General features: G+C 39.8%; 1 protein-coding gene across 2 annotated transcripts in view; it reads right to left on the reverse strand.

Annotated features, from left to right (window-relative positions):
• Window positions 1-17,521, reverse strand: part of adgrb3 (adhesion G protein-coupled receptor B3) — a 96,147-nt gene that overhangs the window by 20,908 nt on the left and 57,718 nt on the right. For both annotated transcript variants that reach the window (XM_028423907.1, XM_028423906.1), the window contains 7 exons: window positions 17,216-17,410; window positions 15,356-15,424; window positions 12,716-12,824; window positions 8,518-8,664; window positions 7,736-7,811; window positions 6,573-6,675; window positions 6,055-6,098 (listed from right to left, as the gene is read on the reverse strand). In XM_028423907.1, coding sequence (XP_028279708.1) covers window positions 6,055-6,098; window positions 6,573-6,675; window positions 7,736-7,811; window positions 8,518-8,664; window positions 12,716-12,824; window positions 15,356-15,424; window positions 17,216-17,410 — 743 coding nt within the window. The remainder of the gene's footprint in view (window positions 1-6,054; window positions 6,099-6,572; window positions 6,676-7,735; window positions 7,812-8,517; window positions 8,665-12,715; window positions 12,825-15,355; window positions 15,425-17,215; window positions 17,411-17,521) is intronic.

The following is a 17,521-nucleotide window of genomic DNA, read 5'->3' on the forward strand; positions in this document are numbered from 1 at the left end:
TGAGTTTTGTCTTTCTTATATATTTATATATATATATATATATATATGGGTGTCAAAGATAAGTGACAGTAGAGTGACATGAAAAGCTGACAAAGATTCAGACACATTCACTATTTAAACATTTGGATCTGGCTGGAGCCAGACTCCAATTAGATTTGTCTCCCTTGTTTAACTTTGAAAGATTGAGGTTCCTTTGGCCATCTTATTATTAAATCCAGATGTCCGCTTACTTATGAGTCAAACAGTGAGTCTTGTATCCTTACGCTGCTGCAGCTATAAATGGGCAGCCTGTGCTGCAGTGTTTTAGCCTGCTTTGTTCTCACATGTCAGACAACATATTAGCCATACCGTACATATCTTCAGGCATACAAGAACCTCTTTACATTCCATGCATGCCCACATTAGATTAGCTATATAGACACCAGGATGGAGGCTTAAAGACTGCCTTTAGGCTATGCACTTTAGGCAATTTTCTAAAGTCTCGAAAGACTGACACACAATGACAGGCAGAGGAGGGTGGGGGCTATGCTGGGAAATTATTCCATCCATCTTAGATCTCTGTGATGACGGGCAATTTATATTAGCCTGTGGGCTAACACTGTGCGTGTTAACGGAATCAGGAGAAAAGAAAAATGAGTGCGTATTTTTATGGAGCAGGGAAAAAATCTTATTAATCCTGAGTGGGACAAAACCCCCCAAAAATGAGGCAGACAATTGAGAGAATCCTGCAGTATTGATTTGTGGATATGAATAACTCTACAGGCGCACACTAAGTGAAAGTGTCGTGCACCTGCTTGACATAACAGATGATTATACCAGTTATCTCCACAGTAAGTCACCCTTCAGTGCATCCACTTCTTTCTGTCCTGCATTGCATTTATTGTCAGATTGGTGATACATCTACAGCACATTTATTTAACATATCACAAAGTGTCAGGTATAAATGTTCCCACTACAGTCACACATCCATTAAGATAAACAAAATGAAGTCAGTTCAACTGCACCAGTGAGTCATCACACCTTAATACCACTGCTGCATTTATATGTTATTGTACATCTCCTACCTCAGAGCGTACATGTGCTTTATTCCATATTCACACCTTGTGCTCTCACACACGCAAGCACAACAATACCTCCCGCTGTCAACTAATGCATAGTTAGTGTCCTCATCAGTCTATCATGAGTCCTCGCCAGAGTGCAGCATAGAATTATTGTAAACATCGCCCACGCCGTTACTTCTTCTTCCTGTTGACATGCTTTTTCACTTTTACAGGGATTATTGCAAAGTGTATAGGCAGAAGTGCCTTCATTTCCTCAGATAATAATAAAGATGCCTTCACCATTATCGTCTGCGATGCAGATGTGCATTACATTCAAAAGCAGCATAAAAATACCCCAAATCTTCCCACATGGGACTAAATCTGATCAAGTGCAAGTCTGAGGAGTAACTGTGTCTTTTTGTGGGTCTGTGACGTGAAAACGTTTGACAGCTGCTGATCTCAGATGTGTCAATGTTCAAAGCAGCTTGACGTCAAATAAGTAAAAACCATTAGAGAGTTATTTCAAACTAAAACCTATAACTGAAAGTTTTACAGCTCTATATATAAAGCTGCCAAGAATATTTGTCAAACTTCTACAGCACAGCTACAGTGTTACGGATTATTAATTATGGTACATTATGACTCAAGGTTGACACACACATAATTAGGATGATAGCAACGTGTGTGATGGTTTACAGCTCATAAATGCCATAATTGTAAAAATCTGACATAGATATAATTAAAAAAGGTTGGATGTGCCTACTCAATGTTTTATGTCAAACAGTAAAACTGGAACATAAATCTATGTCATTCACGTCTTCTTGGTTGTTGTTGCTGCTGGCTGGCTTTGCTGTGCTGTGTGTGCCTTTGTTTTTTTGTTTTCTTGGCTCAAATTCAGGATCTCCAGATGTTTGGAGAACCTGAAGCTGTGACAGTTGCTTCCACACCGCAACACATGAATGATTAATAAGCTTTGATTCCTCAGGAAGTACAGAGCACAAAGTATATCCTGTAAACTGTATGACTCTTCTTATTTAAAAATAATTTGAAACATAGCAATTGCAAGTATCCTGCTATAAAATACCGTCATACATTTAATAGGTGGATCTGCATAAGGCATTGTTTGTTCTGCAGAACAATCACCTTGGGGATAAAACACATACTGATGTGGTCTAAAGTTTTTGGAAACGCATCACAAGTATGACATCTGGCTCAATTTAACCACTGAAGGAAATTCTACCAACAAAAGTCTCACAGCATTGATAAATTTATTACCTTCATAATGGTTTAGAGAGAAAATAAAGAGATTAAACTCAAGGAAATAGGTTTTAAAAAAGGTGTGAACAAGGCAGCAGTAAGAAAAAATGTTTTAAAGAAGTGTCAAGAAGCTGACATGCAAATCCTTGTTTAAGGATCTTCAAGTCTTTACTGATAAAAGTTGTCCTCTTGTGTTTGATGTTTAGCCGTTGTAAGACTCAGTTGGATAATCTGCGAGCGGGAAGCTGAAGAATCCACGATTAAAATGTCAAAAAGACACTCATATGGCTTTCCATGCACTGCTTAACAAACATTTAGAGGATTTATAAAGCAGCCAGCAGGAGAAGGGTGCTGAAAGGCCACAACTATGCTGTAGTTTTTATTATATTTCTGCTGCATGTTTTAGCCGCGGTAAGTATGAGCAAAGGAATTTGAATTTATACATGTGATTAAAATACTGAGAATAGGATTAATTAATTTTTGTGAAAAATGAGTTCCAGGCTGAGCTATGCTGGAATGTGATCAGATCTAAATCCATGCTAGACTCGCAGGATTGTGTAATATGTCTGGTAACTTAGGAACAACAGGCAAAAAAATTTACAAAAATGTACGCTTGATAAAAAAGTGAATATAAATATATTCATTGTTTACATTGAAGGTGGCCTTGAAATCCCTGTGTTTATTTATACTTGTGTCTTGAAACAATAGCTGATATGAAACGCGAGATGTATTATTGTAAAAGATAAAACTAAGATTGCTTGGTAATTAATTAAGTTGTGTTTTAGAAAAATATTGCTGTATTCTTGGCAATCATCTTAACAGTGATTATTAATATTCTTATTTTTAATACTGTAAATTATTAAGTATATTATAATCTATTCTATTATTGGATTTTTTAATGTATATAAATACTTTTATCAACCCAAACAGTTGTTTAGAATTTAGACATACACCAATCTAAGCAGTAACTCAATTGTAACTTCAAATGCTATAATGCTTATCTATCAAATACAATACCAGTATTTTGCATGGATATTTTAGTTAAGATGAAAATTCAGCATTCAGAGTCCTGAGTTTGGACCATAGTTTTTCACATTTTCATTCTACTAATTGTTACAGTGAGCACGCTCATTTTGTTTGAAGCAACATGGCTGACAGATGGTGCATTACCCCCTGAATGAGTCCTGAGAGTGGCTTTTATCGGGTAACAAGAGGAGCCAAATGTTTGAAATGAAGATGATTATCAATCCACAGAGTCATTGGGGTGGTGGTCTGATTAAAATGACTTCATGTTGATCAGTTGTAAAAAAGAGGGGGCTATTCAGAGCTTGGTTTGTGAAAGTCAGAGAAAGAGAATGGAGCAGAGTTGTCCCAGTTGCATCTTTGCTGTTCAAAAATAGACCAGTTGCCCTCAAATACAGTGGCAGAGGACAGACCATGCACAATCCACATGCTAGTTCAACTTAAAAGCAACAACCTCATATAAGGTGTTTCTGTTAGAATATACAGCTTCAAATGACAAATACATCATAAAGATGAGTATTTAAGTCTGACTTTTTTATAATGTGGGTCTTTGAATTGAGTTTGAAAGACATGTGTATCGAGCACCGGGGGAGGAAAACATGCCTTCAGCAGCCACATTGTTAAAAATGCACCACCTCTGTATGCTTCCAGCATGACATGGAAAGCTTCACCACATCAGACATGTCTGCCAGAACGTGTTCTTCTGCATTATTTGAATTGCAGGCATTTGCTTTTGCCTGTAATGTCCAGTCCATGCTGCATTTCCTGTAAATCTCTATGTCATGGGTGCACAGTTCCAGTTGCCTCCTGCCTGCAGTCATTGACCCCTTACCCCCTGATGTCTGTAATGGACCAGTTAGGATGTGCACTGATGTCCAGCAGCCATCTTTCGTTGGACTTTCGCCTCGCCATTTTCATGCATTTCTCATTTGTGGGAGTTCCCAGAAGGAAGCATAACATGCACAGCTGCCAAGGCTACCAGTTTTCTCTGCCTTGCTGCTACTCAAGGCCTCAAGCTGAGTCTGAATTAAGGAGGAGGTCTAAGAAGCTGTGGCCTTCATACTCTTCATAGTTAAACTATGCACTATGTAAATGAAATGGTCTGGATTTGTTAACCACATTCCCACCCTTCAAGAAGCACAGCTCCAGGCGCCTGGCAACCTCAACAGCTACAGTTGATCCAGACATCCGGTTATAGAGTCAGCAGCACTCTCTGGTTAAAAATCCAACTGTAACACTTTATCTTGGGAAGAATCCATCATGAAATAGGGCATCCAATACTTGGGAGAATTCACCACTGTAGATCCTCCTACACTCTAGTCTTTCATCTTATACCTGTGTGAGTTTGTCTTGTTCTTCAGGAGAAGAATCTTCCTGGCACCCTGACATTCTGATTTTCCTCGTCATCTTCCTGAGCAGCTCCACCCATCTGTCCTTGCCTTCTGGCTGTCATTCAACTAATAACCTATAGCCTCAGTTCTTCCCCCATCCAGCCTCCTCCTCTCCAGGTGTCCCGCTCTGATTCTATACTAAATGTTTGACATTTAGCTCCTGGTCCTTCTCTCAGAGTAATTAGCAAATCGGTTCTTCTTATAAGGTCTCACTACGAAAGTAACATAAGAATTTACCAGACTTTCTTTTTGCATTGCAACAAGTTTGTTTGAACCTACTGTGACAAGAATAATGCTACAAATAAGTGCAAATATCATTCTACTGCAAGGGTGGTGTAAGATCACGTCAATGAAAACACCAAACAATTATCAAGCAGAGAAACTAAACCACATTTTTTGTATTATTATATAATGACCAGAAAACATACAGTGCAGTGACAATGTGCTTTAATATATACAGTTTGCTCTAATTGTGCCAGCAGCTGTTCAGCTACATGGCAGAGATAAAGGCTTTTGTCTGTTTCTTTTCACAGTTATGTGTTTGTGTTCTCATAATTTTCACCCCTTGCTACTATATGTTACATAATTCTGCAGTATTTGTGGCTGTTGCTACAGCAGTTTAAGCAGCAATCTGGAGACCCATTGGCTGTTGTCTGATGACTTCTCTGAGGATAATGTTTTGGGCACAATCTGGCTAACATTTTAAGATGTAGGGGTGAAGATCCTCTAAAGTTTACAACCACTGCAACAGCTTTGCTTAAGATATTTACTAGACAATTATGACATTGTACGTGATTGATGACAGGGTATTGCTCTCTACATGTATGTGCATAGGGCCAAAGCTTGCTGTTTACAGAGGCTGTAGCAGTCCAGTGCGTTTGCATCTCTGTAAGTTTCCTTAGCGATGTCTGCTGAAGCCTATAGATGCTGCAGATTGTTTATATACAGTGTAGTAAAATTATAGAAAAGAAGGTCTCTAGAATTGTGACTTACAAGGATGGAGGTGTGATTCATTTGTGACTCATATTAGGTTCTTGACGGAATCGTGATGGCATGTGATACTGCACACACTGCAACTGTAAAACCTCACTAACACTCAACACAACAACTCCACAAGCACGCCTTAAATAACATCAATAACATCTCTTGGTGTTCCTGTGTTTTTGTCTACTCCTGACGTGGGGTTATGCAGCTTTTTCAGCTTCTTTTTTTTGATTGCTTTTTTTCTGTGCTAATAATTAAGCAACAATACAGTAGAAAAGAGAAATACAATTTCTGTATAACAATAACTGAAAAAAGGCAGCAACCCAAACAGCAAAAAATAAAAGTGCATGCCCACTTACATTATGGTGCTGTCCCACAGTGCACAGTAGGGGTTCATTGTTCCCTGTAAGGCAGGAAAAAGACAAAATAGTTGGTACATTCTTGTGATAATTGATCTTCATCATTATAAATTAGTTGCATATTTGTCCCTTTATACAGATCTTTAAAAATCTGTTTCATGGATCACAGAGAAACCACAAATTGCACTAGGGCCTGTACACACACACACACACTTGCTGATACATTCAGAGTTACATGCACTTTATCTCTAAGATGACTAAAAAGGCCTGGACCATAAAAAGGGATTGTCCTTGTAATTATCTGAACACAGTTCAATCTCCTGACACCGGGTGCTTGCAAATTAATTACCAAGCCAATTAACCACCATTGTGTGTCGGCTAACGGGAGGTGATTTGTGCTGTGGTGGTCTTTGTAACGCCAGTCCAAAAAAAAACAAACAAAAAAACTCTTTCTTCAGCTCTTCAGCATTGTTGATGCACTGTGGAGGAAAAAATGTTAAAAATGGCAAAACTCTTACATTTGCCAGGTGAGCCAGTTCAATCTCCAGGTGGGACTCAGTTGCCTTAGGCTCGGGTCTCACAGTCACAGCGATGACCTTGGAGTTGACAACTGTGTGGTTCCTGAGTCAAAGATAAATCAGAAAATACATTTAATGTCCTGAGATTTTCTTTTTTTATGGGGGTCAAATGATGTGCAGAGTCAGAGAGATATATGCAGCATACTTCTATTTATACTTAGTTGGTTATCAAGTATTATAGGTAGTGCCTCTAATGCCCATTGCATTGACTGACACAGAAGCTGCCCACTAGACCTCAAAGCAGCAATAGGATGTCAAGGTAATTGTGCCGGAAACATCTGAGCAGACCAGAAAAGGACAGTACAAAGGTTGTCTGTACTGAGCGAGATGTTTCTAAAAGCTGGCATGTTTAAGAAACATCTCCAGCTATTGTATAGTTGACAGAATACATTTTATTTTTATTTGAGGTAAAAATCGATGAGCACTTTCCACTAGGAAGAAAGCTCTACTACACAAAGATAAGAGGAGGTGAGTGTGCAGCAGCCTCATGTCCTATCAGCTTTTTTGTATTTGTATGTATTTTTTCATTGAAGCTCTACAAGCTTAAAATGGAAAATCCTCCCCAACACTTAAACAGCTTATCCTCATCCTAGTCTGGAGGCAGCAGTGCCCCTCTATGCAGTGTCTCTTTATGAGCTCTTCTCCACATGTACTCAGAGGGCTCTGCCATTGCTCTACCTGTGACAGCTGGCCTGGCTGCTCCTGTCCTGGAATGACCGGTCTGTCCTTGGGACGTCAGTGCCAGGGACTTGTTGATTGGGGTCTGACACCAGGTGTTTGTTAGGGGCATCCCACTGCCTTTCCAGACACTAATGTCATCTTTAATTACCTACACATTCTATGCTACAGTAACTGTGTTGCATTTACTATGGCAAGCAAGGACAAAATGAAATTGGACTTGTTTTAAACTTAATTTCATGTATCTGAAGTGAAGCATTTTGGGCACACCAGAGCCAAAGAGGCACAGCCTGCTTTTCAGTTTTGATTTACTACCGTGGATAAAAATGGACACCTCTGCAGATTCCAAAAGGATTAAATCTGTCTCATATTTTCTATCGCCAGCAGACCAGAAAATACAGACGGGGACAAAATGTTGCCCTTACTTTGGTGAAGGTAGCATAAGTCCAAGGGTCTTGTAGAGAACAGTCCCCAGAATAAAGACAGGTGAACCTTCCATATCTGAAAGAGGGAATGAGGCATCATAAGACTATTGGGGGCATTGTTGTCAGATGTAAACAAACAAACAATCAGAAACCACTATAAGCACAAAGCTGCAAGATTTACCTTGCAAAACAGCTTGCATTATTAAAAGGAAATTTTTAATTGGTAGAACACTTGGCTGAAATAAACCTGCTAATTTGTAGTGCCAATGCAATATCTGCCAATAACACTTTATTTATTTATCTATCTGTTTGTTGTTGACAGGAACTTTGTTGACTTGAGTAAGAGAAGTGCTAAAGTCTCCCAGAGAATCAGCTTTTTACGTTGTCCAAATTGGAGTGGCTAGGATTAAGCATGTGGCACCGATTCCTAATCAATCCCTTGCTTTGTTATCTTTGATATATTCCAGATAAGACTGATTACACCAATTAACCAAATTGTCTGGCTCTGGATTGCGGTATATGCAGTGGCAACTGGCTATGTTTGAAAGAAGACTAAAACTGCTGAGCTGAATAAAAAGTCAGTGACTAAACAAGCACGAGCTTTGTCAATTTCCAGAAAACAGAAAATAAAAAAAAATTTGGAGAAACACAAAATAATAACAAAAAATCTGTTGATATATAACTCTCTTAAACATATAACCATGCACATGTGGCATGACTCCAAGGCAATAGATGCCTATAGATAGCTCTGTAATATTTTGTATATACGGTCAGTCCTGTACCTGCTGACTGGGAAACAAAGAGACCCTTTGGGATGACCACTTTATCTTCAGAGTTCCTGGCCCAGTCAACCATGCCCTTACGACCCTTCATGGGGAAGTTGATGTCAGTCATCACAGACACAGCTGGAAGCCTCTGGATGCTGGCCACTGCAGCAATGACATAAACAAAAGAAGAACAGAACAGCTTATAAACAAACATCCAAGATTACTGCAGCAATAGTTGGATGTGTTGCTGTTAAGGATATTATTTACTGCTGAGAAAGTTTGATGGAGACAGGAGAACACTGGAAAACAATAAACTGAGTGTGGCAGAAGGTGAGAAATAGCTACGAGCATCACAACGAAAATACTTCATCAATACTACATCTTAATCAGTAAACACAAAAAAGTCATTGTGGCAAATTTTGTGTGGGCGAGCTATTTGTTGGGCTATGTCTTGTCTGGGAGCAGTGAGTTTAGAATTTTTGTTACAAATTAGATGAAGATATGAGCATAACAAGAACAAAATCACACTAAACAAAAGAACAGTCCTACAATTAAGTTTTAGAATGTGATCCTGTTATCACAGTTTTTTAATGTTTGTGAATATTTCACCAACTGAAAAACACACAAAAGTTTTTGTTTGTAAAAAATCGTGTGCATGCAAATATGCAGGTGATTTCAAAGAAAGCAAGCCAACTGGCCTTGCATTCACGTATGCATTTACTGCACAAAGCAACAACAACTGGCAGCTGACAGCTGGTAATCATCTCTTCTCTTTCTCACCTCCCTGCTGAGGTGCCATAAAGGGCCTGTCCGCGCCGTAAAGGCAATGACAAGGAAAATACCCGGGATCAACAGAAAAGGCCTCAGCATTACAAGGGGAAGATAAAGCTGCACTGTTCTGTACCTGGTATCACATCCTGTCCCAGTCAGGTGGTGTTTCTGCAAGGGGAATGTGAGGCTAATCCTACCATTGATGCAAAAGCTTGTATTGTTTCCTTGAGCCGCACCAATAATACTATTTGAATCCTGGCTCGACTCCATGCTTGAGTGATATCTGTGACGGCGAAGGTGTGTCTGTGTGTTTGGGATGATCCTGCAGTGGGTATAAAAATCACAGAGCACCACGAGACCTGCCATTTGCAAAGAGGCCTGTTCACAGCACCAGATGTTGGGAGCAGCAGTGCTAAGCGCATGTTTATTTGTGTCGCTGATTTTAGTCACAGGGAGCACTGCGAGACACAACAGGGCGCTAAGAAGACTGTCTTTCAGAGTTCGGTGGTAATTTTGCAGGTAAATGGGGCTTTACGTTTACCTGATGGGGCTAAGCAGCACAAATAAAGCAGTCATTTATGACAGTGAAGCGCCTGAGCACTAAGAATATTGTGTATGGCTCATTTTCATAAGAGGGAATTATAGCTTCCCTCATTACCTCTGAATGCATTCATGAGAGGTTCAGTGTTAAGTAAACTGTTCAAGTCAGACAACATAAACATTTTGTGAAGAAAATAAATTAATGAGCATTGGCAGCTATTGTATGTGTCTGTAATTGAAATTTATCACTATTAATGTCAGAATATTCTCTCAGCCATGAAGCTCCGCCTGACGCATCCCACCTTCAAAGCGGTGTTTAATGTCCCAAGCTTCACTTTGTCCTCTGTTTCGCTTATGAGGAGAGAAACTAAGTTGCTTGAGTGGAGAGCCTTTTTCAATCAAGGTTATTTGACTAAAAGTAGGAGGACAGAGGACGATACATTGGTGACAGCCTGTATTTATCTAGGTGTCAAGAGGCTGCCATAAATTAGTGACGAAATGATGCCGCAATATCTTACTCAGCCAGATGCTCCCCTCTTGGCTCTCGCCGATGGATCCACAGAACTTTCCATTCCTTTAATCAAAAGGACCACATGACCATCGAGGGCCTGTGTGTATGTGAGCTGAAATCACTGTCTAATGCCTGTGTGCAGCGTCCAGGGATAAAAGAACTATCCTGACCTAGCCATGTGTTATTAACAAGTTCTGGATTTTAAAAACGCAGTAATTATTTCTGACATTTAAAATAAACAGGTAAAACATTTATTCAATTCTTGCATTTAAAAAAAAAAAAAAATCTTTTTAGATTTTACCACCAGCAGCCAGTGAGTGTCTAGCTGATTCTAGCCGGAGGCAACTCATTACTGCAACATCTACAAATAATTGCTCAAAGGCCAAATGGCCCCCTGCAGCCTTTGCACTAAGATTTTCTGAAAAAAATGCTTTTAAAATCAGCCTGCATTATGTCTTTACAGTCAAAATAACAGTGATGCTGTACTAGCATCATGCTCATGAAGAACTTTTTTCAAAAGTTAAATTGACAATATAGTGCCTGTGTGTTTTAATAAGCCATGAGCAAACTTTCCATCTCACACTTTTTCTCACACTATTTATTTATGTTATAATAAGAACAACATAACAGGCAGTCAAAGTTCTTCTAAAAAAAGGTTTTTCTACTAATTGTAGTTTAGATACTTACATTTTTCTTCAATTCAGTTCAGTATAATATCAAGTTGCTTGTTATCTTTTGCCCTTAAAATTACAGCTTAATTTATGTGCCACCTCATATTGTTATGATGCAGTGCGCAGTAGTATGTAAACATAGAGTAAAAATAAGCATGAAAACATTATGTGTGAAAATTCCGCAAGTAAAAATATCCTCAGAGCAAAGTGGTGGTGAAATATATGTGATATTCCTGGGCACAGTTCAGTCCATAGTCCAACAGGTTTGAGTAGAGTTAATAGTGCTGTAGTTATCTAATATAATAAGAGTTAAGTATTTCATATTCAAGTCTAGCTATGCAATACACCATTCAAGGAATTTGTATGAAAGTAGATAAAACACTCGACTGTCAATTCGGAGTCGGTTTCACAGAGCAGATTTCATTTTGTGTATAAAGCAGGGGTCGTGTGTTAATGCCTTTTTGAGCATAAAGAGGAGGTGGTGGCAATGAGTTTGGACGACTACCATTAAGCCAAATTGAAAGAAGTATAAAATCGGAGAAGGGCCCAGAATACTCAGACGTCTCTGAAAGAAGTCATTATGAAAAGCATTCAAACCTGATTTCCAAGTCAGAATCCATTAGTTAATTTGACTCACACAGTGTTCCTTAATGGCATTTTGATGGGAGCATTCATTGAAACATGTTTGGTATGCGATTCTTGGGATGGGGGCTACCTATTGATCATTATGGAAATCATATACCATAAAGAGCTACCAAGAGTAAGTGTTTGCTAAAAGTGGGTCAGATGTTAGCTATTGTAAAGAATGCAAGGATAAAACCTCGCTCCTCAGGAGGAATTGTCTACCATCACAGCTGTACACGCTCACATTCACTTGCATGAATAAATCAGGACTGCGGTTCTATTATTCCATTCCAGTAAGACACCATTTATGGCTGAGTAAGAAATGAAATGCCACAGAGACCTCAGATCATCCAAGAGGCTGCACGACAGAAGCTAAAAGGGCCCACAGCAACACCAGGGAAGAGAAATGTTGCTCAAAGTCTCATATCCAGAGACTTTTTTTTCCAAAACGGGGAGCTATAATCTGGACAAAAATCAGCATTGCAGAAAAGCTCATTACAGCAGCAAAGAATGAGTTGTAATTTCACTTCCATTTTTATAGCCTTTTATCAGACACTATTTGTTATTCCATGACTGCTAGTCTAGCAAGGAACTGACAAACAATCCTTCATATGCTGCTGTGCTGCTACTGCACAACATGCTTTAGGGTACGCTCTGTTAATCAAGTCTTTCTCAAAGAACTGGAGTACAGTGAAGCGTCAGGCATAATTATTTCACCTTCAGATATAACATTAATATTTTATTTGATTATTGCAAAAAACAAAAACTTTGAGACCTCACATGTACAGTGACTGTAGGCAGAATAACAACACAAACAAAAACAGTTTCCCATGTTGCATGCTGTTGATATAGGATTTGGTAGTGTTTTTATAGGAGTTTAGCACATTAAGACCGCAAGATCAGTTTTAATTAACATTATTGATCTGCAGTAATTTTACTCCCCTAACCTTACCACGCACCGTTTATCCTAAATTAATGATGGTGGGGGAAATTGACCAGCAGAGTGCTGGGATTGTTTTTCCGTGTCAGGCAGAAATAAATGTTAAAATGAGCTCAGCAGTGGTGGTCTGAGAGGAAAAGTGGGATGAATTCTTACCCAGGTTTCCTGTCATCAGATAAGCATTGTGGAAATCCTTCATGCCCAATCCAACAATGTGGATAAATTCCTCTATGACCTGCATGAGCTCCACTGCTCCAGGGTAGATCTGGACAAGATAAAAAAAAGACAAGAGGACACTTTCAATTTCAGCACTCCTTCCATTATTTCACAACTGTGGCAACAGATGGACCTGTAGGAATAAAAACAAAAGCGAATCTGTGCATATGAAAGATTATTGATGATATATTGATAATTATAAGAAAACAAAAGCCCCAAAATGACACATTTAGCTGCTTTTAGTGTTTACAAAACTATTTGTTTATTCATAATTCAATGATTTTCATAGCTTTTATTAATCATGAAACTAGATTAATTGATCATTAAAAAGTCATTAGTTGAGGCCTTAATTGAACTATCCATGTGACATCAGCATTAGTGCTTTAACCAGCGGCTTTGCCAGCACAGTTCCCGGTTGGCTTCTCTTCTGAAAAGCCCTGCCAAGTCAAGGGTGATTGCCTGGGTTCATGTGCCGCTTCATGGACATCAACAGCAATCACTGAGAGGATGTAAAGGCAGGAATTCAGCACCATGGACAGCTCCACGGCTGCACCAGCGCCACTGCTAGATCCAGTAATTGACCTTAAGTTTAACTCTGATGGTTTAGATCTAATGACAGGCTTTAACTTGGATATCATGCATGTCCACCTTAATGCCAGACCCTTTAACACATTTAACTCCTTTACAGAACAAGACCATTTTACTTGTGTGTGTGACCAAGGTGTCCTGTTGTACACATAAACTTTAACAAATTTGTGTGCACACAGCCGTGATGTTGGGCAATTAGAAAGTCCTTTGAGTGGCATTTTAGCAATTAACACCTCACTCTGAGCTGATATTCAACAAACACCTGAGGCAGATATTCCCCTCCTCTGTAACACCTTGTGTCCTGTGCGTTCGCACATGCCTCTACATGTGCTGCTGCCGCTAAGCCAGTCAAGCGGATCAGTGATGCTGAAGTTGAGAGCCTCTGACACAGCAGAGTGAAAGCCATAGTGAGGGAGAAAAGCACATCACGTCGCCCCTTCCGGCATGTCTGACGCAGAGTGCAGTCATGCTCATTCTGCTGGTCTCCATGGCAACCATGAGATGTGAAGGCAGCACAGGGAAATGGCTGAAGTGGAGGTTCTGTAGACAGAGCTCTTCCTTTCTTTGCCATGGTAACAGTGACAGGAGGTGAATATATAGTGATCACTGCACAAAGCCAACTCTACAGCCAGCATCGGCTCATAGTGAGGTGTTTCATACAAATGTTTTTTAATGTCGATAGCACGCAGTGTGTGGGAGCCGGAAAAAAAAAAAACTGAGCTCGGAACACTCATTAATGCAAGTAAACCCAGCAAGTGAGAAAAAATGTTTAGGTGTGAAGTCCAACCATCGTCTGTTAAAAGTGACAACATCGCTTAGCCAGTGTCCACTCAGCTGAGTGATAAAAATTACAGTAGCACATTTAAAATAACAGGAATAATTAATCTTGTCACATATCTCTTCAGGGTGTTCAATCACAGAGACGCCTATATCTGTGTTTTCTCTGTCTCTGACGCATTCTTACTAATGAAACTGCTCATTTGTGAGCTCCTCTCACTGACAACATACCTTTGGGGCCGGCCAAACTAAAGCTGCAGTGAGTAAACACCTAATTACTGCCTGTATAGACAGGCGGCACTGGCACTCCTAGCAATGTTTGAACTGCCTGTGTACCCCAACCATCTGAGCTGAAGTCAGGTGTGAAGAAACCGAAACAAAAAAAGAAAAAGAAAAAAAAAACAAGAAGAAGTATGACTTATTTACAGGGACCACCTCAGTCATGTGCCAGTGCAGGTGGCACCTAATTTAAGTCAATTTACCAGTGAAGGTGACAACAAAGCAGATGCCCTTTGCAGACTTACAGTCATCACAGATGGTATCTCTGTCAGAGTCTGGATGTGCGTGATTTCAGGGTTCAGGTTGTCTCAGACACCAGTGGCAGTCCTGAAAACGAGAGCTGCCACCTCTCAAGCTGAGAGATGTGTCCAACAGAGGACATAGCCAAAAGCCAATATTCACAGATAAAGCAGTGCAGAGTCTGTGATACATAGTGATGTACTGCAATAATAGCAGTGTTGCTCTTATATTTGTAGAAGATATTAAAACTATTAAAGCTTTCCCATTACAGTAAACTGTAGCCTGTTGCTGTAGTACAAGCAATAAAATATCAATACTATTTCTTAATATGATTAAAATTCTATTTTATTTATGGTCACTTATCACTCTGGTTGCTGTGATCTGTATCAGCTGGAGGAAACAATGTGTGAGTCCTGCAGTGTTAATGGTTGAACCGTTCCTGTGGCAGCACTGCTGCCACCAAGTGGAGGTCTGAGGAACTAGTTTTCTAAATGAGGCCAGATGTCACACCTGCTAAATGACCCCATCATCACATGTGCTCGTGTAGCATTGTCCCTAAAGCAACCAGAGTTGTTCTTTATTCCTGCATTTCAAATGGAGTGAAAGCAAAACAAGTTCTGAGTTGAATTTTGAGGCGAACAACAACATTCATGCAGCAAACTGAATTATTTACTAAATGTACTGCCACATGCTTACCTTTTGAGCATCTTCCCATTTCTCCTTATTTTCCTCCTCCAAGAGGTTGCTGATGATTTGAAAGAAGTTCTGTGAAGATGATGAAAGGGAAAATACGTAACACACCCACACACAAGTATTACAGGCACTGCAGCAGGGTGCTTTTTTAAAAAATCTTGACACAAAAAAAACATCCACTGAAAAATGACTGTTATGAATAATATGCAAACATTAAGAATTGTGGGGCATCAGTAATTCCTATATGGGGAGTAATAATGGTCTCTGCAGGGCTCAGTAGCAGCAAAAAAAATGCAGAGCTGACACCATAATGGTAAATGATAAGAGGAAAGATGATATTGGTGCTTCTGCACTGATGAAAATACACCTTAAACCTCCTGCAGCTTCCAGCAAACATTATGTTACAGGAGAAAAACACAAGCTGCAATCAGGAAAAAAACAAAGATAAAAGGGAATGTTTGAGCAGCTGTGTGGATTGTCTTTTTGGGCAGCGGAGTGCAGGGGGCTGCTTGGGGTGCAGGCCTGCAGTAGTAATAGGACCCCTGTCTGATCTTTAGCCTTGTTATTTCGTCTGGTCTACAATGTGCCTGAGGGAGTGGCTCTCTCTCTTGACACAGGCTATCTTGTTTTCTACTTGAATGCTTATGCTCCCTCTGGTGGTAATGTGCCCACTTTAACACTGCATTAGCGCAGAGACACACGGAGGGGTTGGGCTGGCTGACTGCTCTCCTGTCTGCCCACACACTATAGAGCTCTCCTAATAACCGCAGACAGGATGCTTTCCTCGTCTCATAGATTTTCTATGGTTAGAAAACGTTTAGATTAGGGCCTAGATTTCCCCATCCATGGCCAGCACATTCAGGTTTTATTTCTATAGACTATTAGAAGCACCGCTGACTCACACTCAGTGGAAACTATTGATAAATGTGCACAAAACATACAGAAAACTAAGGAAAATAGCATCCTTGACATTTTGTAGTCCAAATATCACCGCACTTTGGAGGTGCATAATTAAGAGAGTTGAACTTTTTTGTGATTTTAATTAACTATACCCAAAGCAGGAGCAGATGCAGAAGCTGCAGGCCAATTAAATCCTATCACATTCAAAAATACTAAGGATCCAAACAGGGATGTGTGTCTCATGTTTGGTAGTAGCTTGTTTGTTTTCTCCTTTCTTTTTTGGCTATATTAATTTAATTTTCTCTCCTTAGAACCTGGAACAATTGACAACAAAACAAGCTGGATAAGCTAACAAAGCAGGATTAGGACATCAGACAAGGACTATGACTGAGAATTTAATTTATTACTAACACATACAATATTTAAAACTTGATTTTCTGTTGCAATTACAAAGGATATAACAATTATCTCCTTTCCATTTAGCTCTGAAAAGCAGCTCGAGCCAAGGAAATGGCAGGCCATCCACACACAGATAATAAAACAGTAAATTGTAACACATGTGCAGGGTGGCACAAAGAGGCCTGAGGAGGGTGTCTTTGAAAATGGCCCAGCGCCGAGGGTATAAATTGTCTTATTGGTGATGGAGGTGGAGCTTTAGCTATAATCTCCATCATCCTATTGACATAAAGAGGATCAAGACTGCAGTCAACCCCAACATGATGAGATGAAACAGCTTAGATGTGAAGGAGATCTCTTGATACAATAGAGCCAGGGGCTGTGTTTTGCAGCTTTTGTGCTATTTCAGATATGATAGAAATCTGTTCTCTCACATTTGGCAGATGGTGGTAAAACGTATCAAATGATGCTTTTAATCAGTTAATTGTTTAGTCAAAAAAATGCCTTTGATTCAATAAAACTGCTGGATGCTTCACACATTTGATATGTTAAAATAACTCTACTTACCTGCACATCATCTGATGATGGTTCATAGCTGGCTCTCTTGAAGGTCTCTGTCACGTTGCGAAGGATCTCCACTGAAGACAGCAGGTCACCAGCATAGAAGTTTCTCCTCTGTGTGAGGTCAAGCAGGTTTTTTGTGACCTGGGACATCCCATCCCCCGCCAGCATCCTCTGGCCTTTAGCAAGGTGCCCCTGAACCTCCAAAAACAGGAGAAGACAGAACTTGGGGCATCGGTGTCCTCTGCTGGGTGTGCAAGATAAACGCTAAGCTACACATTTAGAGTAAATGGAGTGCAAAAAATCAGGAAG

Source organism: Parambassis ranga, chromosome 15 (genome assembly GCF_900634625.1).
Source record: "Parambassis ranga chromosome 15, fParRan2.1, whole genome shotgun sequence".
Classification (NCBI taxonomy): domain Eukaryota; kingdom Metazoa; phylum Chordata; class Actinopteri; family Ambassidae; genus Parambassis; species Parambassis ranga.